General features: G+C 45.8%; 1 protein-coding gene across 1 annotated transcript in view; it reads left to right on the forward strand.

Moving 5' to 3' along the window:
• The window catches only part of SLC27A2 (solute carrier family 27 member 2), a 47,995-nt gene extending 31,843 nt beyond the window's left edge, over positions 1-16,152 (forward strand). The window contains exons 5-10 of the mRNA XM_062205887.1: positions 645-839; positions 5,637-5,727; positions 6,453-6,651; positions 8,445-8,542; positions 13,171-13,301; positions 15,684-16,152. Of these exons, the coding sequence (XP_062061871.1) occupies positions 645-839; positions 5,637-5,727; positions 6,453-6,651; positions 8,445-8,542; positions 13,171-13,301; positions 15,684-15,860 (891 nt within the window). The 3' untranslated portion in view covers positions 15,861-16,152. The remainder of the gene's footprint in view (positions 1-644; positions 840-5,636; positions 5,728-6,452; positions 6,652-8,444; positions 8,543-13,170; positions 13,302-15,683) is intronic.
• The last annotated feature ends 803 nt before the right edge of the window (positions 16,153-16,955 follow it).

Consider the following 16,955-nt stretch of genomic DNA (forward strand, 5'->3'; position numbering starts at 1 on the left):
AAAGGCAGAGTGACAGAAGAAGAGTGGGAGAGACAGAGATCTTCCATTCTCTGGTTAACTCCCCACATGACTGTAACAGCCAGGTGTGGGCCAGGCTGAAGCAAGGAGTCAGAAACTCCATCCTGGTATCCCACATAGGTGGCAGGAGCCCAAGTACTTGAGCCATATTCTACTGCCTACCCAGGCACATTAGCAAGAAGCTGGATCAGTAGTGGAGCAGCTGAGACTCAAACCATCACTCCAATACAGAATGCCAGCATCGCAAGTGGCTGCTTAACCCACCGTGCCACAATGCCAGTCCCTTATTGTATCTGGACCAGATATGGATTAAACAATGGCATCAGCTGGTTCGGTCCAATTGTTTTCTCTTGTGCCTTAAAATTCAAAATGGGAAAATCCACGTCTTTGGCATTCTAGCTGTTAGACCGTGAAGCCTGTATTAGAGGAAGAAGGGACAATGCCTGTGGGTGACAGAAAAACCATGCCCTGATGTGAGGTGACTTTGTAATCAACATAAATATGTAATAAAATAAAGGCGATGATTAGTATAAATTAAACATTTCAAAAATGATAGCAATTATTACCTATAAATACAGGCTTTAGAGATGTTTCAGTTTGGTCTCCTTCTTCTCCCCCTCCTGCAGAAACCAAACGATCGCGATCATAAGGTGAGAATGGCGCTGGGCAATGGCTTACGAGGAGATGTGTGGAGAGAATTTGTCAAGAGATTTGGGGACATTCACATTTATGAGTTCTATGCTTCCACTGAAGGCAATATCGGATTTCTGAATTACCCAAGAAAAATTGGTGCTGTTGGAAGAGTAAACTACCTACAGCGTGTAAGTACACTGAAAACTCAGAGCATGTGCACTTTCCAAATACAGAGATTTCTTTTTTTTTCTTCCATTAGCATTTGAGAGGAATAGACAGAGAGAGAGAGCTCCCATTCACTGGTTCACTCCCCACAAGTCCACAAGAGCCCTAGGACCAAGGCTGGAAGCCAGGAACAATCCAGGTCTCCCACGTGGATGGCAGGGATTCAGCGACTTGCACCACTGCTGCCTCCCAGGATGCCCATTAGCAAGAAGCTGGAGTCAGGAGCCGGAGATGGGAAGCAACCCAGGCACTCCTATGTGGGACACAGGGGTCCCGGTGTCTTAACCCCAAAGCCAAATACCTGTGCCCCTAGACATTTCTGAAAAGTGATATTGTGACAACGTTATTATCAGAATTTCATGCTGCCCCAGAGTTGTGACCCATCTGCTCGGCCAAGAGAGGTTGTCCACATCATTTGTGATGAAGCCCTCAAAAACTCAGGAGCCTCCAGTTAAAAGCATCTCTGTTTCTATTAATGATAGCACAGTATCCCTTTGTCAGCTCCAGCTGGCGTGAAGTCTCCCCAAGGCCATTTGCACTGATGTCTTAGAAAACACCTGGAGGGTGCCAGCCCCTCGAGATTACGTACATGGTGAGACATCAAAGGGGTCTCCCGGAAGTTCATGGAAAATGTGTATCATGAAAAAACAAAGCATGGTCTCAAACTTTTTTGCACCTTTTAATTCTATTTTCCCAACAACTTTTTGTAGTGCCCTTATATCCAGGTACAGGGCCCTAGCCCTTGGTCTTTGGATTCTATTGTTCTGAGGTGGGCCCAGATAATTTTTAAAAGCTGTGCAATATTCAAGAGAACGAGGAGGCATCCCAGTTCTAGGATCTAGTGAATGTTGGTGTTCACCTAGTAATGCTACCAGAAATTTCTTAAAATTTATTTTTGTGTATTCAGAAGAGACAGAGACAGACAGAGATCTTCCATCTGCTGTTTCGTTCCCCAAATGCCCGCAACAGCCAGGGCTGGGCCAGCTGAAGCCAGGAGCCTGGGATTCTGTCTAGATCTCTCACATGGGTGTCAGGGACCCAAGTTCTTGAGCCTTCACCTGCTGCCTCCCAGGGTGCACAGCAGCAGAAAGCTGAGATTGGAAGCAGAGCCTGGACTTGAACCAAGGCCCTCCAATATGGCTTGCAGGTGTCTCGAGCAGCAACTTAACCACTGCACCAAATACCTGCCCCAAACACTGCCCCCAAAACAGCTCACACAGCAGTCTCTTTTTTCCTGTCAGTTATTTGATTGCCAGAGTCCCTGGACAAGCTGTCTTTTTCTATGCTCAGGCAGTCAGTCTCCCAAATGACCAATAATTTGCAAAATTTCAGAAATAGTCCGTGCATCCTGAACCTCCACTGACTTGGGCACCTGGTGTTGTCACTTTGTCCCTGGGCAGCCCATCTGCCTGGCCATGAACTAGCCACACCCCAGAGCTTCCAGGCCACTTTCATCCCCAGGAATGACTAAAAGACAGAGGACAGGAGTCTGTGTGTGTCAAAGCTCTGGCTCTGGTGAGCAAATAACAGATCACCATACCTTGGGCAAGTCACTTCTGTTCCTTAGGCCTCAATTTTGTCATCTGTAAAAGAGATAAAAAGAGAAAATATTGAATCCAGTGCCTGGTCCATACTTAATATTACTAAGGGGAAAGGGTCGCTAAAAGCATGAAATTAAACCCACTATGAAAAGCCTATGGGGTTTCTGGCTCAATGCCTGCTACATGACAGCATTGATTGATCCTCAGCCATTCTGTTTCTCGTAGTCCAGCTTGGGTCCAAGGTGCCTGCTTATGGCAGCCAAATCAACACCGTGCAAGTTCCTCTCCTGCCCTCCAGACCTGCGCCTTCAGCAGGGAAGCCACCGGCTACATACATGTGCTATTTAATTTTAATGTGAATGAAATGTCGCATTCAGCTCCTCAGCCAGTGTCCACGTTTCAAGTGCTCCACAGTCACATGTGGTTACTGAGCACCACAGAGAGCAGAGTAGATACAGAACATTTCCATCACCCTAGAGACCCATGCTGGTTTCACAACTACAAACAGAGAAGCAAGTTCCCATTGGCCACTGGAAATGCCAGCGTGAGGGCTCAGTCCTTTCTGGTTAGCTCCCATCTAACCTGGACTAACCCAAACCTTGGTGACCAAAGCTAAAAAAGTTTTTGGGTTTTTTTGGTTTTGTTTTTTTATAAACTTTTTTTTTGAAGATTTATTTATTTATTTGAAAGGCAGAGTTACAAAGAGGCAGAGGCAGAAAGAGAGAGAGAGAGAGAGGTCTTCCATCCGCTGGTTCACTCCCCAGATGGCTGCAATGGCTGGAGCTGCGCTGATCTGAAGCCAGGAGCTTCCTCCAGGTCTCCCATGTGGGTGCAGGGACCCAAGGACTTGGGCCATCCTCTACTGCTTTCCCAGGCCATAGCAGAGAGCTGGATCAGAAGTGGAGCAGCCAGGACTCGAACCAATGCCCATATGGGATGCCAGCATTGCAGGTGGCGGTTTTACCCGCTACACCACAGCACTGGCCCCACTAAATAAGTTTTGAAAGCAAGAAGTGCAAAAAGCTGAGTTGAGGCCTGGTGCAAGTTCTCCATGTTGCTTCTGTTGATGCTCAGAAGGGAAGTTACAAAGAACCTGTTTTTCAGCCAAACTGAGGACCTCAGAAGTTAGAGCTGTGTGTTACAAGGTCCTTGTTTTCTCATACTTTTACTGTCATGCTTTTTTTTTTTATCAGGTTTTCTACTTTAAATAAAACCTCATTAAAGTAGAAAAGCATATAAAGGAGAAAGAGGCCCCTGCAGTTGATGTAGGAAGAAGCATTAGTTACCACCTAGACATTTTTTTTATTTATTTATTTGACAGGCAGAGGCAGAGAGAAGAGAGAGAGAAAGAGAGTCTTTCATCCACTGGTTCACTCCACAAATGGCTGCAGCAGCCAAAGCTGGGCTGATCCAAAGCCAGGAGCCAGGAGTTTCTTCCTGGTCTCCCATGTGTGTGAAGGGGCCCAAGGACTTGGGCCATCTTCTACTGCTTTCCCAGGCCATAGCAGAGCGCTGGGTCAGAAGTGGAGCACCCAGGATTCAAACTGGCGCCCTCATGGGATGCCAGCACTGCAGGCAGAGGCTTTACCCACTACGCCACAGCACCAGCCCCACCACCTATAAATTTTTTACATTCTTATAAACAAATAAGATCTAAATTTGCTGACCATAAATGCTACTTGTTTTTCAATGAAAGTATCTGCTACCAATAAGGCATATGAGGGGCCAGCTCTGTGGCGTAGCGGTAAAAGCCGCAGCCTGCAGTGCCAGCATTCCATATGGGCACTGGTTTGAGTCCCGGCTGCTCCACTTCTAATCCAGCGCTCTGCTATGGCCTGGGAAAGCAGTAGAAGATGGCCCAAGTCCTTGGGCTCCTGCACCCACATGGGAGACCCTGAGGAAGCTCCTGGCTCCTAGCTTCAGATCACGCAGCTCAGGCAATTGCAGCCAACTGGGGAGTGAACCTGCGGATGGAAGATTTTTCTCTCTCTCTGCCTCTCCTTCTCTCTCTGTGTAACTCTGACTTTCAAATAAATTAATTAATTAAAAAAAATAAGGTATATGATTATCTTATCACAGACTTGAACATAAATTTAAAATGAACTCAGTAACTAAGGCTAATAATTACCCCCAAATACTATCATCTTTTTTGTTAACATGGAAAATAATATGCTTTATTATTGCTCTTTCTGAATTAAATCTTTGTCCCATTGAATTATATCTTAAATATTATTGAGTTTTAATAATGTTATAGTAAGGGGCATGAAATAACTAGGCCTTTGGTCCTTAAATATTTTGAATCACATATCCCTTGAAATTTGAAACATGTAACAAAAGCATATTAATATAAGATTTTAAAAATTCATTTGTAGGCCGGCGCCATGGCTTAACAGGCTAATCCTCTGCCTTGCGGCCCCGGCACACCGGGTTCTAGTCCCAGTCGGGGTGCCGGATTCTATCCCAGTTGCCCCTCTTCCAGGCCGGCTCTCTGCTATGGCCCGGGAAGGCAGTGGAGGATGGCCCATGTCCTTGGGCCCTGCACCCACATGGGAGACCAAGAGAAGCACCTGGCTCCTGGCTTCGGATCAGCGAGATGCGCCAGCCACAGCGGCCATTGGAGGGTGAACCAATGGCAAAAAGGAAGACCTTTCTCTCTGTCTCTCTCTCTCTCTCTCTCTCTCACTATCCACTCTGCCTGTCCAAAAAAAAAAAAAAACTCATTTGTGACACACTCACCAAGACATATATATATGAATATTTGTATCACAATATTTATAATGGTCCAAAACTGGAAATAATCCCATTAACAAGAGAATAGATAAATGAGTTGTGGTATTTTTATACAAGGGAAAATTGCGTGGTGATAAAAAGTAAATAAATAAACCCCTAATAGAAACATCCACATGGATGGAATAACATCACAGATACTGAGCGAAAGCAGACACAAAGGCGCACATTTGTTTCATTGTTTGAAATTTAGGATCAAACGATGGCAGCCAAAGTCAGAATAGCGGTTAGCTTCCTAGGAAGGGGCAGGAGAAAGCTTTCCAGGTGAAATGAAACTGCTTTCTATCTTGAGCTGGTGGTCGCTACATGGGTATGTACAAACGCAAAATTTCATCAGATTGCACATGTCAGGTGTTTTATGTGTTATACCACAATAAAAAGAAAAATTATAGAGTACTTTTACTCAAATTGTATGTATTTTAATTTTGCTAGAAAGTCATAACCTATGAGCTGATTAAATATGACGTGGAGAAAGATGAACCTGTCCGTGATGAAAATGGATATTGCATCAGAGTTCCCAGAGGTACAGTGGGCTTTTTGTTGAATTAACCTGTGCCTTTTCTTATCTTGAACAAGTGACTTTCTAGGACCAACATTGTTTCCACAGAAGCAAAATTTAGCAGACTGGGAGAAAATGAGATTTATTGAAGTACCCTCGAAATAGTTACAGAAATTCTAAAAAATGCTAATTTACCATACATGTAACAAAATTATTATAATTTTAAACCTATCTTAACAACTTCTTGCTTATAATACAAGTGTTTTATGGAAAGGAATATATTATTATGGTTGCAAATCTCTACTTAGCTTTAGGTAGTCTTTAACTTTAGGTTTTTGTCTAATTATGTGTATAAATAATTATTCAGGAGAAGAGTCTCATTAAGATAATTACAAGTATGTGGTCATATGGAATAGTGTGTAGTATAGGTATGTGTGGTGTACAAATGTGTATATATGAGATATGTATATACATATATACAACGTATCCATGAGGGATCTCCAAAAAGTTCATGAAAATGGATATTATCAAAAACTATCATGAATTTCAAATTTTTTGCACCTATATAATCTCTTAATTTTACTTTCCATGAACTTTTTGAGATACCCTTGTGTATACATAGATTATGACACCATCTGCAGCCAGTTTACTGCCAGTGGGTCAAATGACATCAGTTTTAAGAGAAGGTTGATAATAAACTTTGCTTGCCTCTAGCTCATAAAATAGTAAGTTACTTTCTTCTGCCTTAGGTGAGGTCGGACTCCTGGTTTGCAAAATTACACAACTTACACCATTTAATGGCTATGCTGGAGGAAAGACCCAGACAGAGAAGAAAAAACTGAGAGATGTCTTTAAGAAAGGAGACCTCTATTTCAACAGTGGAGATCTCTTAATGATTGACCATGAAAATTTCATCTACTTCCATGACAGAGTTGGAGATACATTCCGGTTGGTTTCTCCGAATTATTGAGCCAAAACCAAACACACGCGCGAGCTGGCTTACTCCTAAATTGGAATCATATTCCACTTTGCTTAGGATGCTTCACTTCCTTCTGTCTGCTTAGCATGTCAGTTCAACCTCCTGTCTTCCCAGAGAATTCGGGCAGAACGCAGGAAGTGCCGCTTTGCAGGGCACAGTCAACGTGGTTGGGCAGCACCAGATGAGAATAAGGCAGGAAGCCTGTGTCTGATTTTTGGCACCTAAAGCCCATCCCACTGATCACTCTTAGAACAGCCAGGGATTTTCACAGAATTTCCATTCATGGGATTTTTTTTTTTTCCCAGATAAAATCAAATGCAAAGTAGTGTGGAGCCAATCTGGCTGAAGAGGAAGTGAGGGAGTCTAATCCTCCTCTTCCTCTCCCATCCTCCCACCTTCCCACTTTCCATCTGCAACCAAATGGTCTCCCACAGAACTCCCCAAGTCAGCACAAGGAAGTTACAGTCATTCTAATAGCACTGATTTCTGAGAGATCTAAAGAATTTGTATAGAGCAAAATTCAACTCCTCATTAAGTGAAAGAGAGTACCTGCCTATGTTCTATTAACAATCTACCTGTAGCACAAAATTAAGATTTTTCTCTTTTTAATTAAGAGTTTTTGGCAGGGGGTTGGAGGGCAGGGGTTAGCATTGTGGTATAGTAGGTTAAAACACTGCTTGGGATACCAGCATCCATGTTGGCATGCCAGTTCAAGTCCCAGCTGCTCCGCTTCTCAAACAGCTTCCTGCTAATGTGCCTGGAAAATTGCTGATCATGGCCCAAGTACTTGGGTCCTTGTCACCCACATGGGAGACCCAGAGGGAATTCCAAATTGCTGGCTTTGGCCTGGCCCAGAGCTGGCCCTTGTAGCCATTTGGGGAGTGAACTAGTGGATGGTGCATGTTTCTCTGTCCTTCTCTCTCTGTTGCTCTGCTTTGCACATAAATTTTTTAAAAAATTATTTTTAAAAAAACTTTTTTTAATCATGAAGGCTTGAAATACAAATATTAAACTATGAAATAGATGTTTACTAGTTGAATTAAATAGCAATTTAAGCTGATAAATGAGAAAAGTAAGATGCCTAAACACAGCAAAAAGTAGTTGAGATTTGATTTCCAGTGCCCTTATTAGCCAAGACTGTATTTTTGTTGTTGTTGTTTCTGTTTATTTAAAGGCAGAGTGACAGAGAGAGAGAGTGAGAGAGAGGGAGACAGAGGGGGGTCTTCCAACAGAGAGACAGCTTCAATCTGCTGGTTCATTACCCAAATGCCCACAACAGCCAGGACTGGGCCAGGCTGAAGCCAGGATCCAGAAACTCCATCCAGGTTTCCCAAGTAGGTAGCAGGAACTCAAGTACTTGAGCCATCATCTGCTGCTTCCCAAGTTATTAGCAGGAAGCTGGATCAGAATCAGAGGAGCTGAGAATCGAATCAGTACTCTGATATGGGATGTGGGCTTCCCAAGAGGCAGAGTAACCCACTATACCACAACACCTGTCCCTCAAAGGCTGTTTTTTAACACTAGAATAACATCATTCTGTGTGTGTCATGTTTCATATGGTGAGATGGAAATTCCCTGTTTTATTGCCTTTTACACCTCAAGCAGGATGCCTTCACCATGACTAAGTTGGAAAATTTGAGGGCCAAGATGGGGAAGGGGAGATGAGCCACGGCACGGGCGTCAGAAGGAGACGCACCTGCTCTCTGTTGCAACCTGAGCCAGAAACCACCAGTGACCTCTGTAACCATGCCCTTTCTTCCAGGTGGAAGGGGGAAAACGTGGCCACCACTGAAGTTGCCGACATAGTGGGACTGGTTCATTTCATCGAGGAAGTAAACGTGTATGGAGTGCCTGTGCCAGGTACGTGCAGATGTTAGAAATCTGTGTCTAACCCCAAACAGTTCCTGAACGTCAAGTTAACCCCAGATTAGTTTGTCGGTGCTTTCTCTTGTCAGCTGGAGAATTAAATAATTCTTCCAGCCACAAGGGAGTAAAGAGTTTGTGTCTGGTTTGTGTTCCATTGTACCAAGCCAACTCAGTACATCCGAAGCTGGCCTTCCTCTGGGGCTTAGCTCCCAGATCTTCTTGGGCTTTGAGGCTCCCAGTTGCAGGGGCCTGTACTATACCTGGCACACCTGAAGAAAAGACCTCTCAAGCTTGAGAGCTGGGAAGTGGTGCCTTGGCTCTGAGCTGAGAGCAGGTGCAGCTGTTAAAGAAAACACCGGGCAGGAGGTGACTTCATGCAGCCTCTTCTCTAAAGCAGGTCCCTGACCCCAGCCCAGCCCACTGAGGCTCAGAGAGCGTTGTCCACATGGTTTCATCCGCAGGCCTGCTTCTGCCGACAGAGCGGGGAAAGCCATGGTCTAACCCTGAGTCCTGGTTGTTTGACTTCAGGCAAGTCACTCAAAGGAGGGATAACAGTGGCCATGTAGTTGAGATTGTCAGAACTAATTCATTTTAATTATATAACTACTAACCATATACTTATCAAATACATATGAAAGTTATCACAAAATGATCAATGTCAGAGAAGGGTAAAACCTCCAAAGCACCACCCAAATGCAAGGTGCTAGAGGTATTGTTATTCCTGCCCAAACTCGGTACTGGGGATTCTCACCTATCTTCAAAGTGGAAAGCCAAAAGTCACTTTTCCCCAAGTCCCTGAACTGTGATGGTTTCACTGGCCTTGCTCTGCTCTTATTTTTTTTTAATGTATTCACTTGTTTGTTTATTCATTCATTCATTCATTCATTTTTGGAGCCAAAGAAGCAGAGGGAGAGAGAGAAATAAGAGGAGGAGAGAGATCTCCCATCCATTGGTTCAACCCCAAATGGCCACAATACCAAATATGGGTAGGGCCAATGCCACGAGCCAGAAACTTCATCCAGGTCTCCCACCTGGGTGGCAGGGACCCAAGTACTTGGGTCATCCTGTGCTGCCTTCCCAAGCACATTAGCAGGGAGCTGGAGCAGAAGCCAGGCAGCCAGGAATTGAACTGGCACACCAATATGGGGCGTGGGCATCACAAGCCGTGGCTTGTCCCACTGTGCCACAATGACAGCCCCCGTTCTTTGGTTTTTAAAGAATATTCGAGATTCTCTCATCTGTTCCTCTATGACCCTGTGCCAATAACACAATGGGAAGTTTAGCCACATCTTGGGTCCCAGAGTGTGAGCAGCCACAGAGTCCTCATATTGGTCTCAAGGAAAACACAGAGGACTTCAGGCTGACTTAACACAAGGGTCCAAGTCATGGTTGTCATCTGTGGTGCTGTGCCAGGCTCCTGCAGACCCCTCATAGGATACTGTATGTGCAGACGGGTACCAACATGGAAGAACATGAGACGGTGAGAGAATCCAGGAAATGGAACAGAAGTTCCTCCAAGTGGGGTTCCAGACCAGCAACATCAGCATTGCCAGGAGTTTATTAAAGATGCCCACCCAGACCCACTGAGTCAGAATCTCTGGGGTAGTGCCCAAGAAACTGTATTTTCATAAGCCCTCCAGTGACTCTTAAAGGCATTAACGTCTGGTTTGGAAGTGATGAAAATATTCTAGAACTAGATCCTGGTGATGACAGCACAACCGTGTGAGTGTGCTAGTTGCCAACAAATCGTACACTTCAAAACGGCCAAAATGAGGAGTTGTTCGTGGTTTTGGCACCATTTAAAAGAAAACACTAAATAAATTCTAAAAAGCACAGGAGTCCAGAAGTTTGGAAAATTTTGGTCAATCGTCAGAATCATCGGGAAAACTTTTTAAAACTCAGATTAGGGCCGGCGCCGCGGCTTACTAGGCTAATCCTCCACCTTGCGGCGCCGGCACACTGGGTTCTAGTCCCAGTCGGGGCACCGATCCTGTCCCGGCTGCCCCTCTTCTAGGCCAGCTCTCTGTTGTGGCCAGGGAGTGCAGTGGAGGATGGCTCAAGTGCTTGGGCCCTGCACCCCATGGGAGACCAGAATAGACACCTGGCTCCTGCCATCGGATCAGCGCGGTGCGCCGGCCGCAGCGCGCTACCGCGGCAGCCATTGGAGGGTGAACCAACGGCAAAAGGAAGACCTTTCTCTCTGTCTCTCTCTCTCTCACTGTCCACTCTGCCTGTCCAAAAAAAAAAAAAACAACTCAGATTAAATGATCAGAATCTCTGGGATCTGAGACTCAGGATCTGCATGTCTTTTTAATTCCCAAGTGTGTCTGAAATCAGTTAGGTTTGGGAGTCACTGACAGAGAGCAAAAGGGAGGAGGCCAATGGCCTTCACAACGTTTGGAAATCAGACAAGCAGAACCAAGAACGAGTGTGTTTTGTGTTGCTCTGATGATCGGAACTCGAATGGACAGACTGAAAGGACCAGGGAGCAAATTTTAGTCCGAGGTCTCTCTGGGTGAGACCAACAGCAGAACAGGCTTGACTTCTGGGCTAGGGAACGCCCACAGCTGAGGCATGTGAAGAGGGGCTGTAGTCCACCTGGGATCCTGGGAGAACTCTCACAGCAGGGAAATCGTGGAGCGGAACTACGAAGGCCTCCCAGCTTTCAGATGCTGTAATTCTCCAGGCCACACTGGCTGCTGGGTGGCCTCCCCCTTAACAGAGGCCCGCCATGGTCCAGGCAGAGGATGCAGCAGACCCATCAGCAGGACACGGAAGCGGAGCAAGGCCGTCACAGATCTTTGGACCAAAAGGGAACTTCTAGGTTTAGGCCCAGCATGGAGTTGATTTTTTTCTAGGTGTCATCCCAGAACTGCCCAACCACTCTCTAGAACTTTCCAGTCTCAACAGACTCTGCAGTAATGAAAATGTTCTGTATCTGCCCTGTCCAGTATGGTAGTCCAGAGCTACCATGTGGCTGTCAAGCACTTCAAATGTGAGGAATGCAACTGAGGGATTGAATTTTTCACCTTTTTTCATTATAATTCATCATAACAGCCACATAGGACCCATGGCCACCCTGTTGGACAGTGCAGCTCCAGCAAACCTTTGCCTAGAACTGATCTTTAGACGTAACTCAGAATTGCTGTAAACAGAACCCTGCCTCCCCTGGGGCCGAACTAGTTCCAAACCAACCTCTGGGAGTCAGGGCCCCGGGCCTGAGCTGCAGTCCCACTGTGCCTTGTTGGACAATGCCACTTCTAGAACACAAAGCTGGGGCCAATCAGTGCGGAGGGTTTCTGGTGCATCTGTCGCCACCTTAATTCTAGCAGGAGCGTTTTGGAGACAGGTGCCAGAGGCCCCTAAAACAGAGGGTCTGCTTCCCTCCTCCCTTCCTCAGACAGGAGGCCTTTCTTCCCCCACCCTTTTGTTCACTGCCTTCTTTAGAGCCGTGTGTAAACACACAATCACCATGGGAGAGATTTCAAAAACTGGAATCCAGGTGACCAAGGCCAGCTCCTTCCTGCTTCTTCTCCTTCTCTGATTACAACTAATGTAGCTCAGGGAGGTTGACCTGGAACCCCCAGGTCTGCCAGATCACGTGGAAGACATGAGTATATTAATACCTAATTACCACTGCCTTCAAAGGAAACAAGGGTCATTGTGCTAAACACCTCCCCACCCACAGCCCTGGGGCTGGGGTCTGCTTTCTCGGGCAGGGAGGGAGAGGGAGCCAGTGGGACATATCCTCCTGGGACTCTTGAACATGACTGGGAGGGCACAAAACAGCGCAGCCCTGCACCTGCCTTCACCCTCCTGTCTCCCAGCTTCTCAGAAGTGCAGAGGCAGAATTACTAGGAACCTTGATTGGAAGTCCTTTAGCCACCAGTGCCACCTGCTCCCCACACAGATGACTTTAGAGAGACTGCTAAGAAGAGGAATAAGTGTTACAAGTACAGGATCTGCAGCAGCTTGCTTTGTGTTTGTTGTGTGACCCTAAACAAGTCTCTGAAAGTCTTTTTTTAAAAAGATGTATTTATTTGAGAGGCAGAGAGAGAGGTCTTCCATCCACTGGCTCACTCCCCAAATGGCTACAATGGCCAGAGCTGAACCTATCCGAAACAAGGAGCTAGGAGCTACTTCCAGGTCTCCCACATGGGCACGGGGGGCCATGCACTTGGGCCCTCTTCCACTGCTTTCCCAGGCATATTAGCAGGAAGCTGGATTGGAAGAGGAGCAGCTGGGACTCAAACTGGTGTCCATATGGGATACCCTCGTTGCAGGCAAAGGCTTAACCTAGGCCACAGAACCAGTCCCATCTGAAAGTCTAAGCCTCCGTTTCTTCAACTGTAATGGAGTTGTTCTGAAGATTGCACAAGATAATCCGTAAGACACACATGATATAGAGGCTGTCACACAATAAAGGTTCAGTCAATGGACAGCTATCAGTAGTAGCATTGGTGTATTCATTTCAGAAGGACTTTGACATATATTTGAAAAAAAAACTCCAGTTATCCAGAAGAAATTCATACCATCATGTTGTCTCAGTCCACAGTTTTTTGAAGGAGCAAAGCCTCGTAAGCAAAACAAATAGCGCATTGTTTTTTTCACTTTCCTTTCAGGTCATGAGGGTCGAATTGGCATGGCCTCAATCAAGATGAAAGAAAACCATGAATTTGATGGAAAGAAACTCTTTCAGCACGTTGTTGATTACCTGCCTAGTTATGCAAGGCCCCGGTTTCTCAGAATCCAGGTGGGCCTCTCGTCCAGTTCAATTCCCTTCCCTCTTGAAGACCTCTGTCCCTTAGCGAGCAAACCCCCTTCCCTGCTTTGTGACTGCCTTTGCCAAATTGTTCACCACCCTTTCCAGGAAGCTCAGAAAGGAGGGGCATAGATCTCCATCAGAAGACAGAAACATCAGGAAATACAGTCACCAGAAACCCAATCCTAATCCTAGTCCCTTTCTTGCCAGTTCAGCCAGTTCATTTAGCAGCAGTCCAAGAGCTCACAAAGTCTGTCTGGAGAGGTATGACTGACACTTGTGTTGCTCTGGTGATCGGAAGAAACACTCTGACCATACTGGATTTGTTGATTCTAGTTTCAAAGAATGGAAAAAGCCACTAAGTGTTCCACCTTTTCATGGTGTCAAGTTTCTTTTTTGTTTTTAAGATTTATTATTTATTTGAAAGGCAGAGTGACACATACAGGAGTTGAAGGGGGGGAGGGGGAGAGATCTTCCACCCACTAGTTCACTCCCCAAATGGTCACAATAGCGTGGGCGGGGCCAAGCCAAGACTCCATCCTAATCTCCCAATTGGTGGCAGCAGCCTAGGTTCTTAGGCCATCTTCTGCAGCCTCCCGGGCACAGCAGCAGGAAGCTGTATTGGAAGGGGGGGGGGGGGGCAGCCAGGACTCCCTGGGGCATTCTGATATGGGCTGCCCACCAGGTGGTGTGAAGTACAATTGGGCATCATGAACCATTTGGAACTAGGAAGACCTAGCTATCTCTTCTAGAGAGATTCTTTTCCTTCTTCAAACATCAACCCTTTTGTTAGTTGAACACTCTTACTCTCAGACTCTCTGCTCTGATTCTATAGCACAGCCGCAGACTGGAGGAACGAAGTCTTAGGATTCAAGTATTGTTTGGATGTACAGGGTTGTTTCTATTGATGTTAATGGAACACTGACATTTACTTTGCAACCAAATGGTAAAGAAACATGAGAAAGGGAGTATCTTTGGATATTTCCAGTAACAGTGAAGGAAAGACCAGTCTTAACCAGTCTTCAGTCTAGCAGCAAACAGACGGAGAAAACAGGGTTGTCTGAGTGTGAATGCTCTATCCTCTTATTCCCACCATTAGTCAGGATATTCTAACAATGTCCGGGGCCTTACCAGGCAGCAGGTGCCACCCCTATGCTCAGAAATATGCACAAGTGGGGCTGGCATTTGGTGCAGCAGTTAAGATGCCACTTGGGATGCCTGCGTCCCATATCTGCGTGCCTGGTTTGAGTCCTGGCTCCACTTCCAATCTAACACACAATCTGAGGGACAGCAGAAGATGACTCAGGGTTTGGGTCCCTGCCACACATGTGGGAGACCCAGACTGAATTCCTGGCTCTAGGCTTTAGCCCGGCCAACCCCCTGCTGTGGAGGGACTTAGGGAAGTGAAGCAGCAGTTGGACGATCTCTGTCTCCCTGCCTTCCAAATAAAATGAAAAATAATTTTCCAAAAATCTACGCACAGGAATCTCCCTGGTAGCATCCCCACAGCCTTCACTCCCCACAGGTGATCCTAAAGCTTTGAAACAGAGCTCCCATCTGCTGGTTCACTTGAAGCCAGCGACTGGGAAATCAATCCAGGTCTCCCATGTGGGTGGCAGGACACAAGCACTTGAACCACCACCTGCCGCCTCCCAGGGTGCACATTACCAGGAAGTTGACATCAGGAGTGGAGCTGGGATGTGAACTGGGCCCTGCAATAGGATAGGGGCATCCCAAGTCGTGTCTTAAATGCTAGGCCAAGCACCCACTCCAACCCTAAGGCTTGACGGGAATAAAAACTACCTCATGATAGTCGGGCTCATTAGTGGAGATTCTCAAAGCAGGCTGAATGGATAGCACTAAACTTTCACCTCCCGAAGTCAGCCACAGGAAGACACATACCACATGTTCTCCCTCATATGTGGAAATTTTAAAATAAAAAATTGGCCTGAGCTTCGAATAGCGATTCCTAGAGGCTGGGAGAGAGAGAAGAGGAAGGCAGAGGGGAGGATCAATAATGAGCACCAAGGCGGTCAGATAGAGGTGCTGGGTTCCTGGCGTGACTGTAATTCGCAGCAATGTGTTCTGTAAGCAACTAGTAGGCTCCAAACACAAAGATGAGGAAGTGGAAAAACTAGTTGCCTGGTTTCATTGGTTTATGCTACATGTATGTGTTGAAATATTGCACTTAGGCCCTCAGAATGTACCAGTATTACATAGTAATAAAATTTTTTTAAATAAAATAAGAAAAAAAACAGCTCACTTCACAGCTCTCACTGAGCCAGAGATGCCAAATCCCCGTGCCCCCCACTGCCCTGAACTCTCATCTACTGCAAGCACAAAGCCTCACATGTGTTCTGTGATGTCTTTCAGGACGCCATTGAGATCACTGGGACCTTCAAACACCGCAAAGTAACCCTCATGGAGGAGGGCTTCAACCCTGCCGTCATCAAGGATACCTTGTATTTCTTGGATGACACAGCGAAAATGTATGTGCCTATGACTCAGGACATTTATAATGCCATAAGTGACAAAACTCTGAAACTCTGACTGTTTCCAAGAGGATAATGCCTAGTTCCAGAAAGAAATGGAATGGACCTAGTACAGCCATTTGATATAATTCAACTTTAATTTAATCGAAGATTGTCATGTTCAGTTATTTTTATTAGGAAATTATGCATACCAGCAAGGGACCACTTTTTAAATTACAGCTAGACCTGTGCAAGTGAAAAGATTTAAAGATAATTATTTTCCAATGTGTACTTACTGTTTGTATTTGCAAACTGAGCTTGCTGGAGGGAGGGCATTATTTTTTTAAATAAATAAAGTAGATGAACACCAACATGTGACATGACACTGTTTTTTATGTTCTTTCCTGGCTTTATTCTAAATGAAAAACCTTTGTCATTTACTCCAAAGCTTGACAACCTCCTTAATAAGTTTTCACAGGCAGGTGTTCCACTCATTATAGAATTCTGAATTAAAAAGAAAAAAAGAAAAAAAAAATGGGGTGGAGGGGGCTGGCGCTGTGGTGTAGCAGGTAAAGCCACCCCCTGCAGTGCCGACATCCCATATAGGCACCGATTTGAGTCCCTGCTGCTCAACTTCTGATCCAGCTCGCTGCTATGGCCTGGGAAAACAGTAAAAGAGGGCCCAAGTTCCTGGGACCCTGCACCGGTGAGGGAGACCCTGAGGGGGCTCCTGGCTCCTGGCTCCTGGCTCCTGATCGGCACAGCTCCGGCCGTTGCTGCCAGTTGGGGAGTGAACCAGTGGATGGAAGACCTCCCTCTCTCTCTCTCTCTCTCTCTCTCTCTCTGCCTCTCTGTAACTTTGCCTTTCAAATAATAAAATTTAAAAAAAAAAAAAAGGAGGAGGTTAAGGAAGGAATAACAACAAGGAAAACCCAGTGGAAATCCAGCTCTGGTATAACAAAGAGACTCAGCCCCACGCGTAAGCATCCCAGCCATCGTGTACATACAGCTTTATCCAGCAGGTGACAGTGCCATCTATAGTCCCAATGCCATCTATAGTCCTTGAAGGAGCCCAGCAAAGTTCTGCGTTCAGAGTGCTATGCGTAAAAGCTGTTCGTCAAATACGGTTTAACGACATTGAAGATTGCAAACCCTAGTAGCTCGAGGATTCCCA

Source organism: Lepus europaeus, chromosome 11, assembly GCF_033115175.1.
Source record: "Lepus europaeus isolate LE1 chromosome 11, mLepTim1.pri, whole genome shotgun sequence".
NCBI classification, from domain to species: domain Eukaryota; kingdom Metazoa; phylum Chordata; class Mammalia; order Lagomorpha; family Leporidae; genus Lepus; species Lepus europaeus.